Source organism: Lathamus discolor, chromosome 2, assembly GCF_037157495.1.
Source record: "Lathamus discolor isolate bLatDis1 chromosome 2, bLatDis1.hap1, whole genome shotgun sequence".
Taxonomy (NCBI): domain Eukaryota; kingdom Metazoa; phylum Chordata; class Aves; order Psittaciformes; family Psittacidae; genus Lathamus; species Lathamus discolor.
The window spans coordinates 141192594-141213801 of NC_088885.1; the positions used below are offsets into that span (position 1 = coordinate 141192594).

General features: G+C 42.9%; 2 protein-coding genes across 3 annotated transcripts in view; both read left to right on the plus strand.

Moving 5' to 3' along the window:
* The window catches only part of OXR1 (oxidation resistance 1), a 263521-nt gene that overhangs the window by 33837 nt on the left and 208476 nt on the right, over positions 1 to 21208 (plus strand). For both annotated transcript variants that reach the window (XM_065668798.1, XM_065668794.1), the window contains exon 2: positions 7042 to 7120. In XM_065668798.1, coding sequence (XP_065524870.1) covers positions 7104 to 7120 — 17 coding nt within the window. In that variant the 5' untranslated portion in view covers positions 7042 to 7103. The remainder of the gene's footprint in view (positions 1 to 7041; positions 7121 to 21208) is intronic.
* On the plus strand, positions 3593 to 7086 carry LOC136009065 (matrix-remodeling-associated protein 7-like). The gene is made up of 2 exons (XM_065669152.1): positions 3593 to 4064; positions 7042 to 7086. The coding sequence occupies exons 1-2, from the start codon at positions 3597 to 3599 to the stop codon at positions 7084 to 7086; spliced, it is 513 nt and encodes a 170-aa protein (XP_065525224.1). The 5' UTR covers positions 3593 to 3596.

Below are 21208 nucleotides of genomic sequence, written 5' to 3' on the forward strand. Positions count from 1 at the left end.
GCAGCCCAGCTCACCCGCTGTCTCCTTACAAGGCAGGTGCTCCAGCCTGACCGGCTTGGGGGCCTTTGCTGAACTGACCTCAGGTTATCAGTGTCCTTGCATTGAGGGCAAGTTGCAGAACTGGGTGCATTATTTCAGGAATGGCTTGATGATTTTGCAATAAAGGGGCTGATCTTCCCCTCCAACTGCTGGCCGTGCTCCTGCTAGTAAAGTCTGGGATGCTGTTCTCCATCTCTGCACCACGGCATGCTGCTGGCTTGTGCTCAGCTTGCTTCCAGCCAGAGTGCCCAGCCTGTGCCATTGCAAGAGTTTCTTCCTTCCCAAGTACAGGACTTTGTATTTGTCCTTGCTGAATTTCATAAGTTCCCTGTCAGCTCATCCCTCCAGCCTGTCCAAATCTCCTTGGATGACAGCCCTGCCCTAAAGCATATCAATTGGTCTCCCTTGATTTGGTGCCATCTGCAAGCTCGATGACAGTGCAGCCCATTGCCTCCTCCAGGTCATTGGTAAAGATCTTTTGTAATTCTGTATGAACAGTTTTCCATTTCCCAAATGCCACATTTATCCTAATACAATTGTTTCTTAACCAAGAATATTTTTATTTGTGATACTCAGATCTATATGGGTGAATTATGCTTAAATGTATCAGGTGTAGATGAAAAGGTTTACTGAGGTTTTGTGCCAGTTTTACTGTATAAAATGGCATCTTTAACAGATAAACAATGTTTCTGATGTGCTTTAGTGCAAAGCGAGTCTGTTATTTTAAACTGGCTTTCTTAGATGTTTAATGTGGCTGTTTAGAAGAGAGCAAGGATGATTCTCCCAGGCTTGACTGACACTTTACCCTGAGGATGGTACCTTTCATCAGAGAGGGATGAGATTCAACTGAAAGGCAGTAGCTGACACAACTACCTTCACTAAGCCAGTGAAATGTTATGGGAAGTGTTCCTATGCAAAAGCCTTCTGAGGGAAAAAATGTCCAAAGTCCAAATTAATGTTTCATTTAATATGTTTGGTGATTGTATCATTTGTTGTTTTTTTTTCTTTTTTTTTCTGAAAAGAATATGGTTGTGCCTCCAGGAAAAGGAAGGTGATGCTGCCAGCAAAGTTTTTGCTGGTGCAGGTGTTAACATCCAGCGTCTTGCTCTTCCTACTTCTGCACCAGTCACCATCAAGGGAGGATGCTTCAGCTACCCAGCAGTTTCATACCTGTTTGTTTTCCTCAAATAACTTGTCCTGTGTTCTGAGAAACTGCAGTACCTTACGTCAGCCCTAATATTGTTTATATCCAAGAGGATACAGAAAGCATCAGAGCCCTTCAGTTGGAGTTCTTATGAATACAAAGGCAGCCTTGCCTACCAATGTAAGGTGCTTAAAATAGATTAAATGCTTGTGAATGATGCTCTTTAGTAGAAACAGAGATGACCATCAAATGATTGAATAAACTGGGGTTAAAGTTTTCAGTGTGCTCCTGGGATCTTAAGTGACTGTATCATTTTCAAATATGGGACCTGGACTTCCAGGTCACAACCTAAATACTTCTGAAAATTAAATTAAGGAGCTTGAACCTTGCTACTTCCAAGAGAAGAGGAATGCCTGACTCAGGTCTTTGTAGTGCATTTGCAGATTTAGGTTCCGCATTATATAATCAGCTGTCTAAATGGCTTGAGATATTTAATGTGTGCACTGGGGCAGAGGCTGAGTTGAAGTCCTTAATCTCATCCATGTTCCATCTCTGTGCTGTGTATCTGACAGTATAGATATAGCTTAGGCTCCAAGTTAGCCTGACAATCATAAATATTCATTGGAGTATGATTTCCCAAAACATGCAGGGAATATGCATGCCCCAAATCCATTGATTTTTCAATTGGAGTGGATACTTGGCTTAGAGGCTTTAGAACTTCCCAATCAAGACAGTTAACTTGGAGCATGCATTTGTTATGCTCTCAGTGTAAAGTGACTGATTTAATGAGTGGCAGAGAGAATAGAATAATTGCGTGGGAAGGAAAATGTGCTTCAGCTGATGTTATTTGTGTTGCTTGCCCAGCTGCAAGGCAGTGATTCTGGAACAAGAGGGCATGGGAAGGAAGAGGGAGGTTCCCTTTGACTCGTTGCAGCTGTACAAGTGAAGGAGCAACACCAAAACAAGAAAGGAAATGCTTTAAGATCAGCTGGTAAACTGAGACAAAAATGTCACTGCCCAAAGCCCTAATGAAATGTGGTGCTGTAAAAATGCCACTTCCTTGCTTGGAGGTAACAAGACATTTTACCTGGTGTCATTTTATCTGGTCTGACATAGAGACGCGAAGTCCCCTTGAGCATCTTACTAATTTAGGAGTGAGTTTGTAGACAAAAGTCCTCCTGTCAGTCAGGATCATGTAATCACAGCTTCTTCCTAATGAACAAAACATTTGTATTTAGATTGCACATTTATATTTGAGAAAATCAACTAAACCAGTAGGATAGAATTTTATTTATTTTGTAAGCTATGTCTTTTTGCTTTAAGCTGAACCTTTGGGAATAGGGCAGAATGGTTTCATTAACCTCAGAATTACATGTTGTGTGGTCAGTGGGCATGTGTGATGGCATTCACAAGGGAAATGAACCAATGTCTGGAGCCACTGCAGACTCATGGGAAGGGAGCCGGTCTGGGAAGCCTCGAGCTGGAGGGACTGGTGCTTGCCTGCACTTTCTACTTGCTCTTCAGCTGCTCCTTTTTTTTTTTTTTTTTTGCTCCTTTTCAGCTGCAGACATTTTTTCTCCTTCTTAGTAGCTGGTGCAGCGCTGTGTTTTGACTTTCAGCCTGGGAACAGAGCTGATAACACCGATGTTTTTAGTTACTGCTCAAATGTTTGGTCTGACCAAGGACTTTCTGAGCCTTGTGCTCTGCAGGGAGGAGGGGAAGCCAGGAGGAAGCAGAGACAGGACACCTGACCCAAACTAGCCAAAGAGGTATTCCATACCACAGCACGTCATGCCCAGGATGTAGAACTAGGGACAGTTACCCGGAAGGGCTAGTTGACTGCTGTGTGGGTGAGTTATCAGTCAGCAGGTGGAGAGGTGTTGTATTCTCTTCCCTTGTCATTTCCTTCATCATTATCATTATTGGTGGTAGCAGTAGTGGTTTGTGTTATACCTTAGTTATTAAACTGTTCTTATCTGAACCCATGGGAGCTACATTCTTTCAATTCTCCTTCCCATTCTTCTGGGAGTGGGGGGAAGAAGTGTGTGTGTGGGGGGGGAAGTAGACTGTGTGGCTGACTTGCTGGCAGGGTTTAAACCACGACAGTTCTTTTTGATGCCCAACGTGGGGCTCGAAGGGTTAAGATAACGACAGATCTGACTGGAGTGTGTCCAGTTGTATTTGTGATAAGCGTTCATTGTTTTGGATTAATAATCAGTTGTCACAATGCCGATTTAGTAGCTGTCAAAGTTGTTTCTCTTGATCTCACAGTTTCAGAATGTTGTACCTTACTTAGAGCTGGTATTTGCTGTGTTAAGTGTTTAGCAGCTGGAGGCCTTGGGCTAAGGTTCTTGTTTCACTGTACTTTATGGCAATGACTTGTAATACTGGCGGGCTCCGGCGGCAGGGCGGGATGGACGTGGCCGTGGACTTGTACCCGGCCGTCCCGCTGCTCTTCACCGCCCTGGCCCTTGTCCTCGCCTCTGTCCTTGTGAGGCTGCGGGGAGCCGAGGGGGAGCGGCCCCGGGAGCCGGCGGCGGCCGAAGCGGCCCGGGAGAGCGGCCCCGGGGACCAGGCGGCGGCGGGAGCGGGGCCCGAGCCCGGGAGGAAGGCGGCTGCTGAGCAGCGGGGGGAGGCGGCCGAGGAACCCGGCCCAGCGGCCAAGCCCAGCCCCACAGCAGCTGAGAGATTCTGGCAACCGCCTGCTGAGCCCTGTGAGCCCGAGCCCCAGGAGGATGTGGAGAGCAAGATACCACCTTTGGGAGCCTCAGCTCGGTCCAGCCTTAGGCACCCAGGACAAGTGGAAGATGCAGGAGTCCACGCAGCATTTCCCAGCAAGGCAGAGGAGGAAGAGCTGCACCCAGGAAAAGAGAAGCTGGTGGTGGGAGAGCCGGCAGGCACGGCAGCTGCACCAGCCCCAGGGACAAGTACAGCAGCGTCATTGGAGAGTTCTGAAGGGTTTGAATGGCCTGTGGGTACCCTTGGGACCTGCCTGCTGGTTGTGATGGGGATCAGCATGTTGGCACACACACAGAGTGTGTTTTACTCACGACCATTTTGTCTGATCTCAAAAGTTAAGCAGAGTGGGGTTTGGGTCTTATCTAGGTCAGATGACGATATAGGAGGACCAAGAAGTTTTCCCCAAGGCTGGACAGTCATGAGTGGCAGGGTGTGTGGGACAGTATAAGCAAGTATCTGATCCACTGGGCCCCTCCAGTGCTTTGGAAGCATCGGAGATGGAAGGCAGCTCTATGGAGTGCCCAACGACAAGTTGCCGAAACTGCTGAAGGGGAGAGTGAATTATTTTGAGCCTGGTGGGCGCATGACACCTCAGGCCATCAGGGCAGAGATGCAACATAGAGATGGACTCATGATCGAGGGGTGGACTTAGCAATGGACACTATTGACCAGGTTATTCACGAGTGTGAACACTGCACACAGCCTCTCCTGTCTCTGAAAGACTGTTACAAAAGATGGAGCCTGACATCATGGACCAGATGGACTCAGCAGCTTTATAGGGACTGGTCCATGCACTAAGATAAGAGTGCACTGGGATAAGACTGATGGTACATTGAAAATGTGGGATCTGAGCATGACGTGAATGGTGTGGAATAAGGGCTGGATACTGTCCTGGGTTCAGCAGTAGCAGTCATTTTTTCTCCTTAGTAGCTGGTGCAGTGCTGTGTTTTTGACTTTCGGCCTGGGAACAGCACTGGTAACACCAAAGTGTTTAGTTACTGCTCAGATGCTTAGGCTGACCAAAGACTTTCTGAGTCTCATGCTCTGCCAGGGAGGAGGGGAAGCCAGGAGGAAGCAGAGACAGGACACCTGACCCAAACCAGCCAAAGAGGTATTCCATACCACAGCATGTCATGCCCAGGATGTAGAACTAGGGACAGTTACCCGGAAGGGCTAGTTGACTGCTGTGTGGGTGAGTTATCAGTCAGCGGGTGGTGAGGTGTTGTATTCTCTTCCCTTGTTATTTCCTTCATTATTATCATTATTGGTGGTAGCAGTAGCGGTTTGTGTTATACCTTAGTTATTAAACTGTTCTTATCTGAACCCATGGGAGCTACATTCTTTCAATTCTCCTTCCCATTCTTCTGGGAGTGGGGGGAAGAAGTGTGTGTGTGTGGGGGGGAAGTAGACTGTGTGGCTGACTTGCCGGCAGGGTTTAAACCATGACACAGTGAAAGGCTGGAGTGCTGTGAACAGGGGCTGCAGAAGGGACAATTTGAGGCTGGGAGCATGCAGGGCTCTGCCTGGGCTGCTCTTGCCAGTTCATGTGGCAGTTTGCGTCTCTGCTTCCAGTTCTGCTGGGCATTGCTTCTGGCACCTTATCCTGGATAAGACTGCTGCTGGGAATGGCTGTCTCCTGCTTTGGGATGGCTAAGCTTATGGGGAACAGCAGTGACACCCTTGTCATAGCCATTAGCACAGCAAGGACACAGAATATCTCTGCTTAAACCTGCCTAGGGTGGCTTGGAGAGTGTGTAGTGATAGTCTCACACCCCACAAGGTATGTTACTTTCAGTGACTGGCGCTAACCTCCTTGGCATGCTGGAGGCCTTGACCCAAATGGCACACTGAGGGAGGTGAGAAGCTGGTGTTTAGTGATGGGGGCCTGTCCTGGGGACAGGTACACTGAAGGAGGAGCTGACTTGCATAGGGAAGGAACTGCAGAAACGATGAGCAAACCATGCATCAACAGAGAAGTAAGGAGGGGATACCTGGGGTCTTTGCATAAACTCTGCAAAGATAAGAGCCTGAGCCACACAAAATGAGGAAGGAAGGACAGATGCAGACCGTGTGTGAAAAAGTAGTGGAAGGTGGCTCTCAAGACAGAGGAGGGGGAAAGCTGATGACTTTGGGCAACAGAAGGAAGGTTCGTGCTGTACATCAGTGATGAGATGGACTGCAGCCTAGGCAAGTTTGTGAATGACGTCAAATTGGAGGCAGCAGTCAATGTGCTGGGGGGCAGTGCTGCTATTGAGGGGACCTGGGCTGAAGAAAAGGAGCTAGACTTTTCTGTGTAACTATACAGTGCTACAATAAGAGGTAGCGAGCACAAGTTACAACATGGAAAATTCTGATTAGGTATTGAGAAAAATGTTTTTACTGTGATGGTAGTGAAGTACCGAAACTGGATACCCAGAGAGATTGTAGAGATATTCAAAAGTCAACGGACAAATCTTTGACCTGATTACACCTGCTTTGAGCTGAGGGTTGGACTGGGCAGTTCCTCCTGACCTGATTATTCCATTATTCCTTTATATTTCTATGTTGTTTCGTTTTTTTTTTTGTGTAACGGTTGGAATTTTTTATTACTCAAAGAATAACATTTCCTGAAATTCATACTTCATAGGCCTGCTCCAGGAAACTTCTTATTTATATGAATGGTTTCTTTTTGGAATAATGATTAATTTACCAAGATAGTAATTTAACAAATTGCACCAAAATGCAATTAAGATGTAAATTTATATAGCTATGGTCAGACTGGCAATTCAGGAAGATCTTGTTTAGTTGCTTTGGGTCACACAAATTTCACTTGGCCACATGAATTTCCCTTTCAGAGCAAGGGCTTTTAGATGTTCCACTACCACATGGCATTATACTTAACTCTTGTGGAATAACTGCTGTAACAACCTCGGGCTTAAGCCCTAAGGATTTGGTCTTAGGTTTTTAACTTCTATCTTTTGTTTGTTAACCTTTACACTGTTTTGCTAACCTTTGTGTAAAATTGCCAGGTATTCTCTGAAGTTGCACTGTAAGGTGTTTAATGTACTTTTTGTTCAGGATATTAAAATCGAGGTCCTGAGTTGCTTGATCTGAATATGTCTCTCTTGCTTCTCATCCAGGTCAACAGAAACAGCCTGTGCAGAGCAGTGCATTCTCAAATGTGAAACAAGCCCTCACCATCATGTTTGGCACTAAGAGGTCAGTTTTCACCTTTGTTGTTACGCTTTTCATCTCCAAAAATAGTGTGACTGTTGTGCCTCTAATCTGAAAATTTTACATTTTCTGAGTGTATTGTTATACAAAATACACAAGCTAGCTCTACTGCTCTTTTTCTTCTAGTGACTGAGTTTTCTTTGCTGTACAGCTCTGACTGCTTTGACAGGCATGTGGCATGCAGGCCATGTAGCGCAAAGGCAAATGGTATCCCCAAGGCATTATGGCTCACAGTATCCTCAAGGCATTATGGCTTACAGCAAGAATGCTAAAGAAGGCACTGTACTAGTGACGCAGGGCATCCTTCCTGCTTTTGGGTTTGGAAAGTAACACCAGGACAGCAAAGCACTAGTGCAGGATAGGTTGCATTTTGCCATTTCACAGAGTCCATACTGAATATAAGGAAACCTCCATCTCTTATTCTGCATGATTCAATGTTATACCCCAAATGTCTCAAAAAAACCCAAACAAACCCAAAATCCAATATTTTTTAATCCATGTTTTCTACTTCCTGCATTTTTGAGCGCTCTTCTTGAGTATCAGATATCCTATATCTATCAGCAGACAGCATGGTCATACTTCCACCACAATGCCTGCAGCTGCACAAGCCGTTGCAGCACCAGCTTGCCCAGGTACCAGCACCTATGGGTTTTCTGCAGGGGAGTGTGAGTTCTCCATGCAACAAAGGTACTATAGACCATGCCTCCCCCATGTGAACTCCCTGATTTTTATGCTTGTTTGTAGGCTTTTAGGTTTCTAGTACAAGCTAGTCAAAGACTTCAACATTTGTGCCCCAGTCGCATGGCAGCCTAGTGAAACGTTTGTCCTGTGAGTGGCTGAGCGCCTTTAATCTGATACCTGGAGAAGTAGCTCATCTCTTCTGAATTGTTGGGAAGAGGGGAGGCTAGCTTGCCCTTAGGTAGCACATAGGAAGCAGCATGTTGCATGTCTGCAGGAATCAGGGGTGGCAAGTAAGAAAAAGCAGCTTGATTTTCTGAGGCATCAGCTCCCACAGTGGTTGCACAAGGCTTCAGTGTGAGCTGCAGCCTCACCTGAATCAGGTGCTAACAGGGGCTGCTGGTCCCTTGTGCTCTTGCAAGCACGGGCACTGCTGCCTCATAAGGCAACACAGTCAATGAGGTATTTTGTGTCTCTGTGAAATGGTAGTGGCTTTTTAGGAAGAGGAAACTTTGGTCTTATTTTTAGGTAAGTGCAGAATCTTGCTGTTTTGTCAATATGCTGAGTTTAAGATAACTGTCGCTGAGGGTACAGTAATGGAATTGCAAACTTCCCATTCGAGGATTTCTGCTTGTAATTGTTTGCCTCTGCAGAACATTAACACTCAGGTTAACTAAAGACATTCTGCTAAGTGAAATAAACACATTATGTTACATTACATTCAGGTGTGTTAGTTATTTTTGCTACTGTTTAGTGGCATATGAGCTCCTTCTGTGCTAATTTAAACATTTTTTACTCCTAGGATAGTCTCTTTATCTTTTCTTAGCATTATAAAGCAATGGCAAAGTAAAGAATATTGTTTGATTGGTAGCCTTGAAATGTCATTCTTTTATTTTTTTTTTCCTCCCAGATTTAATTGTGATTACTATGCAAATGAAAACTCCTTATAAGGAATATTACAGACAATATGAAATTCTCTTTCGTGGCCACAAACAAGGGTTTATGACAAAAGGCACATCTGGGGAAATTAAATTCTTTGCTTCTCCTCTGTTCTGTGTTCTGCTATTTTGCACTTTGCACAGACGGTTTTGAACCAATTACAATAAATAAAGGATTTCCTGCTTCTGGGAGGGGAAGAGGCTGAGTGGATTTCCATGCTAGCAGCCTCCTATGTGTAATCTGGGAAATTACATCGAGTATTCTTGAAATTGGTACCATATTTTAGTTAGACAGCGATTGAGTAGTTGTCAGGTATTTTGTTCTCCCCATTGCAGTGCACTTTGAATTTAATTTTCACAGAGGACTGTTAACTGTGAGCATGAAAATCTTGAGATTTTATTGTTAATTTTTAAAAAGTTATAAACACCTACAAACAGGCTGCCTAAAACTTGAGAGTTTTTGAAAAACTTGGGTTTGTGTCGTGGTTTAAACCCAGTCAGCCACATATCAGCCACGCAGTCTCTCTCTCACTCCCCCCCTTCTTTCCCTCCCCCCGCTCCAGGAGGGGTGGGGAGGAGAATCAAAAAGAATGTGACTCCCATGGGTTGAGATAAGAGCAGTCCAGTAACTAAGGTATAACACAAATCACTGCTGCTGCCACCAATAATAATAATGATAAAGGAAATAACAAGGGAAGAGAATACAACACCTCACCCCCTGCCAACCGATACCTCGCCCCACCCTGCAGTGAACCAGCCCTTCTGGGGAACTCCCCGTTACATCCTGGGCATGACGTGCTGTGGTATGGAATACCTCTTTGGTCAGTTTGGGTCAGGTGTCCTGTCTCTGCTTCCTCCCAGCTTCCCCTCCTCCCTGGCAGAGCATGAGGCTCAGAAAGTCCTTGGTAAGAGTAAACATTACTGAGCAGTAAATAAAAGCATTGGTGTTATCAGTGCTGTTCCCAGGCTGAAATTCAAAAACACAGCGCTGCACCAGCTACTAAGAAGGAGAAAAATGACTGCTACTGCTGAACTGAGGACAGTTTGTTACATTAATTCTCTGCCTGGAAAGAAATACTGTATTTAGCTGGAAACATCATGAGGAACAAAGCTATTTTTCTATAAGATAGGATAATTTAATGTTTATTTTATCGTAAAATCAATTTTTATTTAGTTCTGATAATACATTGCTAATTATAATCTCCACAAAACATTTAACAAAATTGCAAAACTCTTGACTCAAAAACTGAATCACTTACTGTCATCAGATCTTTAGAAGTTATCAGGTGCATAGTGTCCTGGTTTCTTTCTTATTTATACCTTTCTCTTAATTTTGTGTACAGAGTTTATTTATAGTGGATAATCCCTGTTGAATAGACTGAATAATTAAGTCAATAAAAGTGACTGATCAGAACAACTTTGACAAAATTCATACGTGTGGCAGGTATTTCGTAGCTCTTTGTAAGAAGTTGTGTTGTTACTGTGCACTGACATTGCTAACAAAGAGGTGAATTCCTATTGATTTCAATTTAATTTGAGAGCTGATCCCAAGCTTTTAAATATTGAACTATTATGGTTTCTCTGTGTTGTCTTGTATTCAGCTGTCATCTTTTTTCTGCTGTTAATTTTCCTCCAGTTAATTAAATCAACAATAGACACCAGCATTGGAATAGCAGAGGTCAGTATGTATACCAGTGAGTTTCTCATGTGTTGCATTGTTCGTGTTGTGCACTTATTTCAGTCTTGCAAGAGCAATTGCTGATGCTATTGTCCTTTGTGAAAGGGAAAAGTATGTAAATGGCTTTAGAGAAAGCACTTTTATTTCGTGGAAACCATCTTGATGTGTGGAAGTTGTTCTGCAAGGACAGGCATCCGGAGGATTTGCAGTAAACTCTGACTGCCTACCGCTGGCATTGTTATGTGCAGGGGCACTCAAACATGTGGTTACATGTGTTCTTCAGTTTGGAAACCTTAGCTTGTATAACACATTTACACTATGTCCACAAGCTGGGAGAGTATTTCTCCTGGATGGCATGCTCAGTTTTCTTTTCCTGGTCTAACCTAGATCAAAGTGCTTCAAAAGATGGCCTAAGTGACAAATGTAACCACCAGTGCCCAGCCATTTGGTCTCTCAGTGAGTTTAGCAGACTGAAGGAAGCAATTGCGAGAAGCAGAAGGTGAGAAGCATGAGGACATTTGCTGAAGTGTATATGCAACATGGCTCCATTTCTGGAGCTGCATCCACTTGTCTCTTTCTTTGAGGAGCCTTGCATGGGCATATATTTCAGTTGGGCTTCGACCTGTGAAGTGCACAGACTACCACTAGTATCTCTGGCTAATTAGAAGTTAGCTGCCTCATCGAAGTCCATCTGGGTTCTCCTGCCGTTAGTGTGCAGTGTGTCCTTTCCCCTCCATTGGTTTGAACCTCAAGAAGGTCCATAGAGCTAAGAGAGCAGCTGGCGCTTGTGAGGTCTATTGCCAGTGCTTAGGCTGTTGAGGGCTAGTGTTACCAGGTTTAATTCAAACTATTTTGGAGGAAAGAAAGAAAAAGCAACAAAAAGAGGAAAGAACTCTGATCTCCAGGCACCCTGATTGCCCTGTTGTGAACCCAGGGTTATTTATATTGTGGTCTTTGTAAGGGTTTGAGTTCAGCCTGATGCGCTAGTGGCTAATGCAGCTGGTAGCTTCTGTAATGTGCTGATGGCTGATTTGGTGCTTTGTGATGTGCAGCCAGGTGGTGAACGGCAGTGCTGACAGCCTTGGCCAGTGGTCTGAGAGTTTCATAACACAGCCGTTGTTTCTGGAGGTAGACAGTTTTCTTTCCAAATCATATTCCAATCAGCCATTCTGGAAGGTTACAGTAAATTTCTTATGCCAGGTCTGTCAGCAGTGATTTGAGTCGTGTGATAAATGGAAAAACCAGCGTCTACTTACATTGGCATGTTTATAGCCTTAGATGGTAGCTGAGCTGGGCAAGTAATGTGACTGGTATAGAAGAGGGATGAAGAGATTTGAAAGACTCATCAGTTTTCTGGTCAGTGACAGTTACTGACTTCTTATATTTGGATTTGATTAGAAAGTTACAGAAAAAGTGTTCATTTATAAGCTCCAGATATGAACAGACTGTAGTGTTTTCAGGATAACATGGACCTAGTTTCTTCTTTCCTCTTGGCTTCAGAAAGGCTATGTTTACACATGGTTTCTAAATTTCATGCGTTTTGTTGGCATTAATCCTGAACTGTTGCTGTCTTTGTTCTGATACCTCTGCCAGCTTCTAAAGGGTGTCCACAAAACTGTCCATTGCTGAACACTAAGGGCATCTTCTTTTCTGTGGGATTTTTAAGTGTATAGCAATAATGATCTGGTTTGACCTAAATTCTCATGGTGTTCACTATTGTCTTTCTTTTGCCTTTTAATTGGAAGTGACACTATTTGAATGAAGCCATAACATGCTTCTGCTCTGTTACTGCATAAACCTTCCTATTGTTGAACTTTGTTATGGTAGTGAACTGCAAGATAATACCTACCAACGTGGACTCTTTTACTACCGTTTCCCAAATAATGAACTTGCAACGTCTTGCACTGGTTTATTGCTTCGCATCCTGGAAGCTGAATAATGCAAAATGATAAAGGTGGCTGTGGGACTTAGAACAGACATGGTCTAGTATGCAGCTATATATAGGACAACAAAATGTGTAACATCCTATACTGACTGTCTCTCGGTTTTCAAGAGCTATTTCCCCTTTTACACACCTCGCCATTTTTTCTAGCCTGTGCTTTTCTTAATGAGAGCTCAGATTTATTAATAGATCACGTAGCCCTTCAGATAGGGTGACTCAAGCCTTCAGTGCATAGATGGTCTCTCTGTTGCAGAATTCGTCCTTCCAACATGGAGTGTGGTTCTCTTCTGATAACCCACAGCTTCTCTCAGCAGCATTTGTTCTGGATGTGGGTAAGCAAGAAGGAGAGGAAGTGGACCTGAGCATGTTGATCCAGTTATAAATGGTTGCTTGCTCACATCAGATAGCAGCAGGGAAGTTTTCTTCTTCACCTTACATGTTCACTACCCCAGTGCCAATGGATCCAGGACGTAAGGGGTCATGGTCTCTCTATTTCTTGACAGCTTTATGTGTTTGTATGTCCTGAACTTAACCATACACCAGAACTTCAGCTTCCCTGTAGAATGGCAACTTATCTTTGTTAGGTGTTTCCTTTATCAAGTTTTGCTAAGTTTTCCTCTTTTAATTGGATTTGGTATTTGCCACACACACTACTACTGACCCTTTGTGCCCAGTTTCCTGTATTCTGTCTATCTTCTCAGAGTATCTGTTGTGCATCTTCTGCCTCTTGCACTCAGTTTACCCACTTAGACTCAATTGACCTAAATTCTTTATGATCTCCTTGTGACCAATTCCATGCAGAACTCTGCACTTTGTTCTCTGCAACTTCGTAGCTGCCTTAAATATACAGTTCTTGAAGGCTTACCCTCTGTTAACTTACTTGAGTCTCACCTCTCTGAATAATACTCCTCATATTTTTTTACTTCTTTTGGTGATAATGAAACTAAACCCCAAAGTAGCAATGTCTAACTAATGAAGTAGTAGGTTAACAAATACCTGTTTTGCCATGGATCCACAAAAAATGTCATGAAGTGTTTACAGATGATGCTGCGGGTTCACCTCGGCCAACAACCAAACACCTGCACAGCTGCTCTCTCATTCCACTGTCCCATGGGATGAGAAGAAAAGAGAAGGAAGGTAAGAAGATTCATGTGTCAAGATAAGACTAATAAGTGAAGTGAAAGTGCACAAGGGAAAATAAGGAGGGAGAGAAAGAATAACATCATTGGCAGGCAGATGTTTAGCCACTTTCTGGAAAGCAGGGCCTCAGCACATGTAACAGTTGCTGTAGAAGGCAAATGCTCTAACCATGAATGTCCCCTCTTCCTTTTCCCTTCGGCTTTTATTGCTAAGCACAGCATCATATGGGTGTTGAATATCCCTTTGGTCACTTCTGGTCACCTCTTCCCATTGTGTGTCCTCCAAGCTTCTTGCCCACTCCCCAGCCTACTCGAGGCAGGGGAACAGAGTGGGAAACAGAGAAGGACTTGACGAAGCAGTATTAGCAATGCTACTAAGCAACAGCCAAAACATGGATGTGTTATCAACACTGTTTTAATCACAGATCCAAAATATAGCACATACAGGCTGCTATGAAGAATATTAACTCCATCTCAGCCAGACCCACTACAATATCAAAAGCTCAGTCAGTGTTCATATTCGGGGGCTTAAGTTCCATAAAATGGTTGCATATGTAACGAAATATAGAAAATACATATTTTTATTTTACCAATCCATCTAATAAATATTTTTCTTCCTGTGCATACAAATAAATTCACAAAAAAATTAACCTATGGTTAACAGCTTTTGAAAATTTCCTTAAAGCAGCTGCATCCTTAACTATAAAATGTGAATTAATATTTGGGTATAATCTATGTTTTTAAAAATAAAAGTATATATAAAAGAAATTTAATTCTATTTGAATTTATCTCAAGTGATTAATGTTTTCTCTGTTACATTTTTACAGAAGTCTGTTTTACAATAAGGCTCCACTCTGCCTCATGTAGAGCTTTTCAAAGGTATTTACACAAGCTAACCAACCAACCTGGCACATATCTTTTTGTTAGAGAAAGTCATCTCTATTTCTACATCAGCTTCATGCTGTAGCTGTAATACTCAGAATTATTTAACTCTGCTACTGTGTTTCTTTCTTACATCTTAGACTTTTTGTAAGACCATCTGATTATTGCCTGCAGAGTCTTTAATTACAGGATTGCACTTGCACTTCAGTTATAACCTTTAATACTGTAAGTTCCTTCTTTGAAAGTGGCTGGTGCTTGAAATTACAAAGAGGACTTAACATCTCAGTGACTGGATTTTTTGTGTGTGTGCTTTTCTTTGCATTGGAATGCTGGTGTGTTTATTTACTTCTCCAGTTGATCTCAAGTAATTAATGTGTGAGCAAAATTGCAGATACCTTTTTTGTTGTGTTTCCAGTTCCCTTATGCTTTAGAAGGTTCAGGAGGCACAGATTTTCTGAGCAAGACCCTTCAGTTATGTTGTGTATGTGGCTGACTCTTCATTATACAGGGGTGTGTTCCCTGTTATACCCTGCTCAAGCTCCTGCTGAAGGGCAAAACCCTGGCATTTCTGAAGTCAGTGAAATTCCTTTGCTCCTATTCTGTAAGTCAAAATTTCACCTGAATTTTCTAACAATATTTTTTACCAAGAGTATGCAGGGTGAGGAAAATGCCGTTTGGTTTTGCTTTCAAGAAATGCATTTGGACGATAAATATGTCAAGGTATAAACTAAACGTCAGTCTTGCTGAACGATGAAGTCAGTTGAATGTACTCATGTCCCAGTTCAGTCATTTGTTCTTGCACAGGAAAGCATAAAATAATTCCCAGACAAGGATGAACTTTTCCTCAAGCTCAGGTTTCATCCTGAGCTTGGGCCTCAGTGCCTTGCAGATACATTCAGTTGTTGGTATGTTTCCAGTCTTAACAGAACTGCTCCTGTTAGGTTCTGACTATAAGATAACTTTGTAAGATTTCTTTCATTTTTAGGAAATGTAGATTAGAGAATTATCAGTGCTGCCACACATGACGCCTAGTCTCAATTTAAAGCCACTCTAGTTAATTTCAACTTAGGTGTGAAAAGCGCATGTATGACAATCAGCACCTAGCAGAGCTAAGTGGCATCACCTAGACTCTGATGTATTTTTCACATGTAGGAATACCTACAGTGGTGATCAGAAATACTTTTTCTCTCTGGAATTGCGTGCCAAATACCACATCTCTGAAACCTTCCAAAGCAGAACTGGTGCCATGTAATGAGGGCTGCTGTTTTGTGCTACAGACTTTTTCAAACGCTTCTGGCAATTACATGATTTCTCAGATGTCTCCCTCTCATCGAATGCTTTTTTAAATCCCTGCCCACAATCGTAACACTATATTATATCAAAAGGCTTTCCTCCCTGTATCTTTATTTCCTACCAAAAATCCAAATATCCTGATCAAAACCAAACCTCATTCCACAATATGATATATCTCCATACTGCTTGTATGTGTTATGCCCTGGGGTTAAGTTTTCAATGTGGTGAATAGTAGATAACGTGCACAAATCCTGTTGACTGCTAATGGGATTTGTTCATGCTGCTCTCTGACACCTTTTTAAACACTCATCCTGGTAATTTATTTTATTACGATGTTACAGAAGACAGTAAAGTGTGCTCTGGTTCTGTATCTGGCAACATGAACCAGTCTGAGGGAAGTGGACCAATGAAATGGCTGTGTCTGTGCTGTATTGCCGCATATAGTGGTCGTGGGTTGTTGGCTCTGTATTTATGTGGTCTTAAATTGCCTGTTTTGCTGGCACTTAGAAGTAAATGAAGGAAAGCATCAGCACTGCTGGCTTTCTGTCAGGAAGCCTGAGAGCAAGTTGGTATGCCTTGTGTGTCTAGCTAATGCCACTTTGATGGAAAGTTTTAATTAAGTGCATGTCTGTGCATGCAGAGAAGAAATCAAAGGAAGTGTATCTGCTCCAGACTCATCGAGGAGTAATTTGGTGAGAGCACTAAGTGATTTTCAATTAATTGCAAAATGTTTTCTTAAATATTGTTGGAAGTACAAGAAAATCAGTCAAAGGGAAAACCATAAAATTAGGCTGTAGATATAATCCATTTGTTCCATACTTGGAAGATGTCATGGTAGTACAAGTCAGAGGTGTAGGGATTATGAAACAAATCTGATATCCTGGATTTCATTAAGCTCCCTAATTGTAAATATCAGAAGAACACTGGAAGCTGGTTTGCCTACAGCCAGTATTTTTGTGTTGTTATTTCTGTAACAGTTTCTAAGCTTATAAACGTCTAAAATTTCATTGTTAATATGAATATAATGTTCATAGCAAATTTTCTGTAACTAGGTAGCCATATTAAAATTCTACCTTTGAAATTGATTACATAGGATCTTTAGCTCTGTTTCCTGGTCTCATAGTTACAACAAGACAATTCACTCAGTTTTCCTCAGACTGTCTAGAGGGATGGCTCTTTATGAAAAGAGCAGTTCTGAGGAGCCAGTATAATTCATTTACTACTAGATATGGTGCATAATTTATTTTGGCTAATGTTTGGTTCATGATTCTTCGTTCTATCAGCATTACAGCAAAGCCAAAAGGGCCAGCCCAGGACTGTAAAGGGCTTGTTGTGTCTTACTGTGTTCAGCTTAATACTTGTAATCTTTTAATGGCCTCAGTACAGCATGACTTCCACCCTTATATTCATCTTTCAATCAAGGTAGAAATCAGGCTTTGTTATTCACTTTTTGCTATTCACTTTTTTTCCAGAGTAGTCAATCCAAAACTGTGCAACAAAATCAATGAGGGGATGATTGTGTAGTCTTGTCTTTTGTCCCTGTTTGATCTTCCACCTTTAATATAACTCTAAGATACTTTTTGCATTTTAAATAACCACAGTGAAAGAACAACACTAGAGAACTAAGCCTTATCATGGCAAACCCTTTTGTTCCTCTGTATGAAGAATGATTGGTCAGCATTTCAAATGCATGTGAACCATACTATCAGATGAAACCTTCCTTCATCCCCAAAGACCGAGTTATTTATTAATTTATTTTTCTTAACATGAACAAGGTTATTTTCTGAACATAGAGTTCTAGGATGGATTTCCTAATATCACGGAGACATGGTGGGATGGCTTCTATGAGTGGAATGTTTGAATGGAAGGACAGAGCTCTTAAGGAAGGACAGGCAGGGGAGATGAGGATGGGGTGTTGTACTCTACATTAGTGACCAGCTGGAGTGAGCAGAGCTCTGCCTTGGGATGGATGAGAAGATGACCAAGAGCTTGTGGGTCAGGATTAAAGGGAGGGCAGGGCCAGGTGACATCACAGTGGGGGTCTTCTACTGCCACCTGACCAGAAAGACTGGGTGGATGAGGCCCTCCATAGACAGATGGGAGCAGCCTCACATTCACAAGTCTGGGTCCTCATGGGGAACTTCAACCAGCCTGGTATCTGTTGGAGAGCTAACACAGCAGGACACAAGTAATATCTAGGAAGTTCCTGGAATGCACCGATGCACTGAAAGGGGGAGTCCTGGTTACACGGGATGTGGAGTAGGCTGAAATACTCAGTGACTTGCGAAGTTGCTTGGATATATTCCGATGTGCCCAGTGCTGATTGCCACAAGGCTCAAATTAAAAGGTGGTGGTTACCAAGGGAGAATGGGTTGAACCTGAAAGAGGATAGATTTATATTAGATACTAGGAAGAAATTCTTTGCTGTGGTGAGGCACTGGCACAGGTTGCCCAGAGAAGCTGTAGCTGCTCCATCCCTGGCAGGGTTTAAGGCCAGGTTGGATGGGGCTTGGAGCAACCTGGTCTAGTGAAAGGTGTCCCTGCCTGTGGCAGGGAGGTTAGAACTAGATGATCCTTAAGGTGCTTTCCAACCCAAATCATTATATGATGCTATTCTAATGTCTTTCTCTATTCATACTGTTGTTTATGAAAAGTGAATCTGAAGACTGGAATAGATAAGGCTGCTTTTGTAGCATGAATTATCAGAAGCCATTTCAGATTTATACAGCAAATGGTGAGTCTCACGGGAAGGGGAGAAATAAATGCAGCATATTCGACATAAGAGCAAAAAAGCCATTTGTGAGAATAGTTCCAAGAATGAAAGATACCGTTGAAAGGTTATGTACCTTTTGGCAAATCACTGCATTTTGCATGACTTTTTCTGATATGAGAGATGAGAAATAGTTTGGCATTTATCTGAAACTAGTTGTAAACAGAATTACGCTGTTTGTGCATTGTGGAGCAATGCCAGATGCCTCCACTGCTTAAGACAAAGAAGACAAAGAAAGGAATCATTACGGATAACATAAGGAAGGTCCAGAACCCAGAGAAATTATGTATCTCAGAGTTTTCCAATGACATGATGAATGCTCTGGTCCTAAGACCTTTGCTGTAGTCTTAAAACCTTAAAGATCACAATTTCACATTAAATTAGAGAGCAGTGGTCCTGACCAGAGTATAGGGAGATGTGAGAAACGTTGCCCTTACTATAATCACTACCCCACATACCAGGGTTGCATGCAGCTCCTCAGGCAGTGCCTAGGCAGGCTCTGGACTTTGGTGCAGCAGTATGTGAATACTAAAAAGTGTAGAAAAATGAGGAAAAAATTTCTTAGTGTGTCACACAGGAACAGGTTGCCACAAGGTTTTATGGTCTCCGTCCTATGAGAGAATCAAAACGTGGCTGGTCATGGCCCTGATCAATCTGCAGCAGCTGAGCTGGCCTGGAGCAGGAAGATGGACTGGAGGATCCGCAGAGTTCCCCACCAGCCTCAGTGACTCTCTAGTCCGCTGCTGGCTATGAAACATGAAAAAATGCCTCTGTATTATGAAGCCTCCGAACCACAAATTCCTGGGAGCAGGGAAGCTTTGTCCTGCTGTTTGTCCTGCTGCTTTCTGCTGTCTCCGTTGATTTCTCTTAGGGCTGGTCTTGGCCACTGTCCCAGAGGATGCTGAGCTAGGCTGACCATTGGTCTGATGAGAATGGATGTTGTTTTGTGTTAAGAGGATACTGGGCTGGACTGCAGCTGAGGAGTAAGTCTGATTAGGGAGGAGAGGTTATTTAGGAGAGGAAGGTAAAGCAATGCAGCTACACCTATGATCCATGAAGGGAGAGTCCTGACACTGAGCCATGTTTTCCAATAGGCTTTGTAACTCTGGTTGAGGATGCTGGAAATCTGAGCAACACCAGTATCCCCAGTCTGATACACCTGGGCTGCTGATGGGCCTCAGCAGCTGAAGTGCAAGGCAGGCTGGTGCCTGTCACTCACTGCTTCTCTACGTAAACTCAGTGCAGCTTCCTCTTAATTTTAACTGCATTAGTCCAGTTTTTGGGAACCTGACATTATCCAAAGAGCTGAACAAATTGACGTTTGTGACATTTGACCACTGGGCGGCAGGGAGCCTTCAATTTGAGTTATAGCACTTTAGTTTGAAATGTGATGCTTCTGAACTTAGGAATGGAGATGAAGCAAAGTAAATTAAGTTAGGAAAAACAAAACCTCCAAGCTCCAAAGACTGCTGCTTCTTCAACTGAGTCCTTCATGTCTGTCTTTATAAATGACAGTTTCTCTATAAATAAACAATTTGCTCTTTTAAAATAATTGGTGATGACTCAATAACTCATCTTTATTATTGTATATTTTAAATATGCAGACTTCAGCATGTCAAACCTGTGCTCTTTGGGCAAAAAAAAAAAAGGCTTTAATCATATTCAGACCTAGCCTCCCTTTCATCTGGTAGTTTACTTGCTTTGACAGGTGAATATAACTTTCTGAGATCTGTGTTTTGTTTTCAAACCCACTCGCCTATTTATATATCTTTCCTTATGTAGAGCTTGTAATTTGTATTTTACCTTAACTGATGCCAGTCAGATAAAGAGGCATGTTTGTGGACATTTGCAGATTATTTATTATATTCCAGTTGGTATTTATAATATTTTCTCCTGAAAATAAAATGTTTCTTATGTAAACAGGGAGGTAAGCAAAACTGCACACGGCAATGCAGAGGTATTTCTTATTGCGATTCAGTAAACACCACACTGGGTGCTGCCTACAAGAAATCTGGAGAGGGAGTTTTTACGAGGGTGTGTAGTGACAGTTCAAGGGGAAATGGCTTCAAACTGACAAAGGATTGATTTAGGCTGGGTATTAGGAAGAAAGTTTTTACTGTAAGTGTAGTGAGGTGTTGGCACAGGGTGCCCAGAGGAGCTGTGACTGCCCCATCCCTGGCAGTGTTCAAGGCCAGGTTTTGTGGGGCTTGGAGCAACCTGGCCTAGTGGAAGGTGTCCCTGTTCATGGCAGGGGGTTGGAACTGTCCCTTCCAACCCAAACCGTTGTATGATTCTGATAATGAGTAAAGGATATCAACGCTGTTGTTGCTTGGATATGTCCTGCTGTGCCCAATGCTGATTGCCTTGAGGCTGTAATGTAGCTCTGCTCCTTATTTTAGTTAATGGGAAAGAAAGATGGGAAGTTCTGTTTTCATAGAGGTTGTATGATGTAAGGCTTCCAGGCCCTTGTCTTTGAGGAGGCTTGGAAGTACCTGGCTGCTTTGGTGGGGAGTCTGTAGCCATACAGCAGTAATGGGGCGATTCACTAATGCTGTGCTAGGGGAGCTGTCAGAGCCTAGCACTAGCACTGGAGGAACAGGAAATAGATTAATTCCAGTTAAACACAAGTATGAAACTACCCCTCTGAGGGAAGGGTGAGTGTATCTAGCAGCAAATAGCTGGTGGATTGGCCCACAGTGAAATGATAGCATGCCCCTTCAAAGGGGAATGGGACTTTTGCAAGCAAAGCAAGA

Bases quoted from the DNA above. Each gene is read 5' to 3' on its own strand.
- LOC136009065 (XM_065669152.1), top strand. From the start codon at position 3,597: ATGGACGTGGCCGTGGACTTGTACCCGGCCGTCCCGCTGCTCTTCACC. The intron at 4,065-7,041 runs GTGGGAGAGCCG...CTTCTCATCCAG, and splicing joins CAGGAAAAGAGAAGCTGGTG to GTCAACAGAAACAGCCTGTG.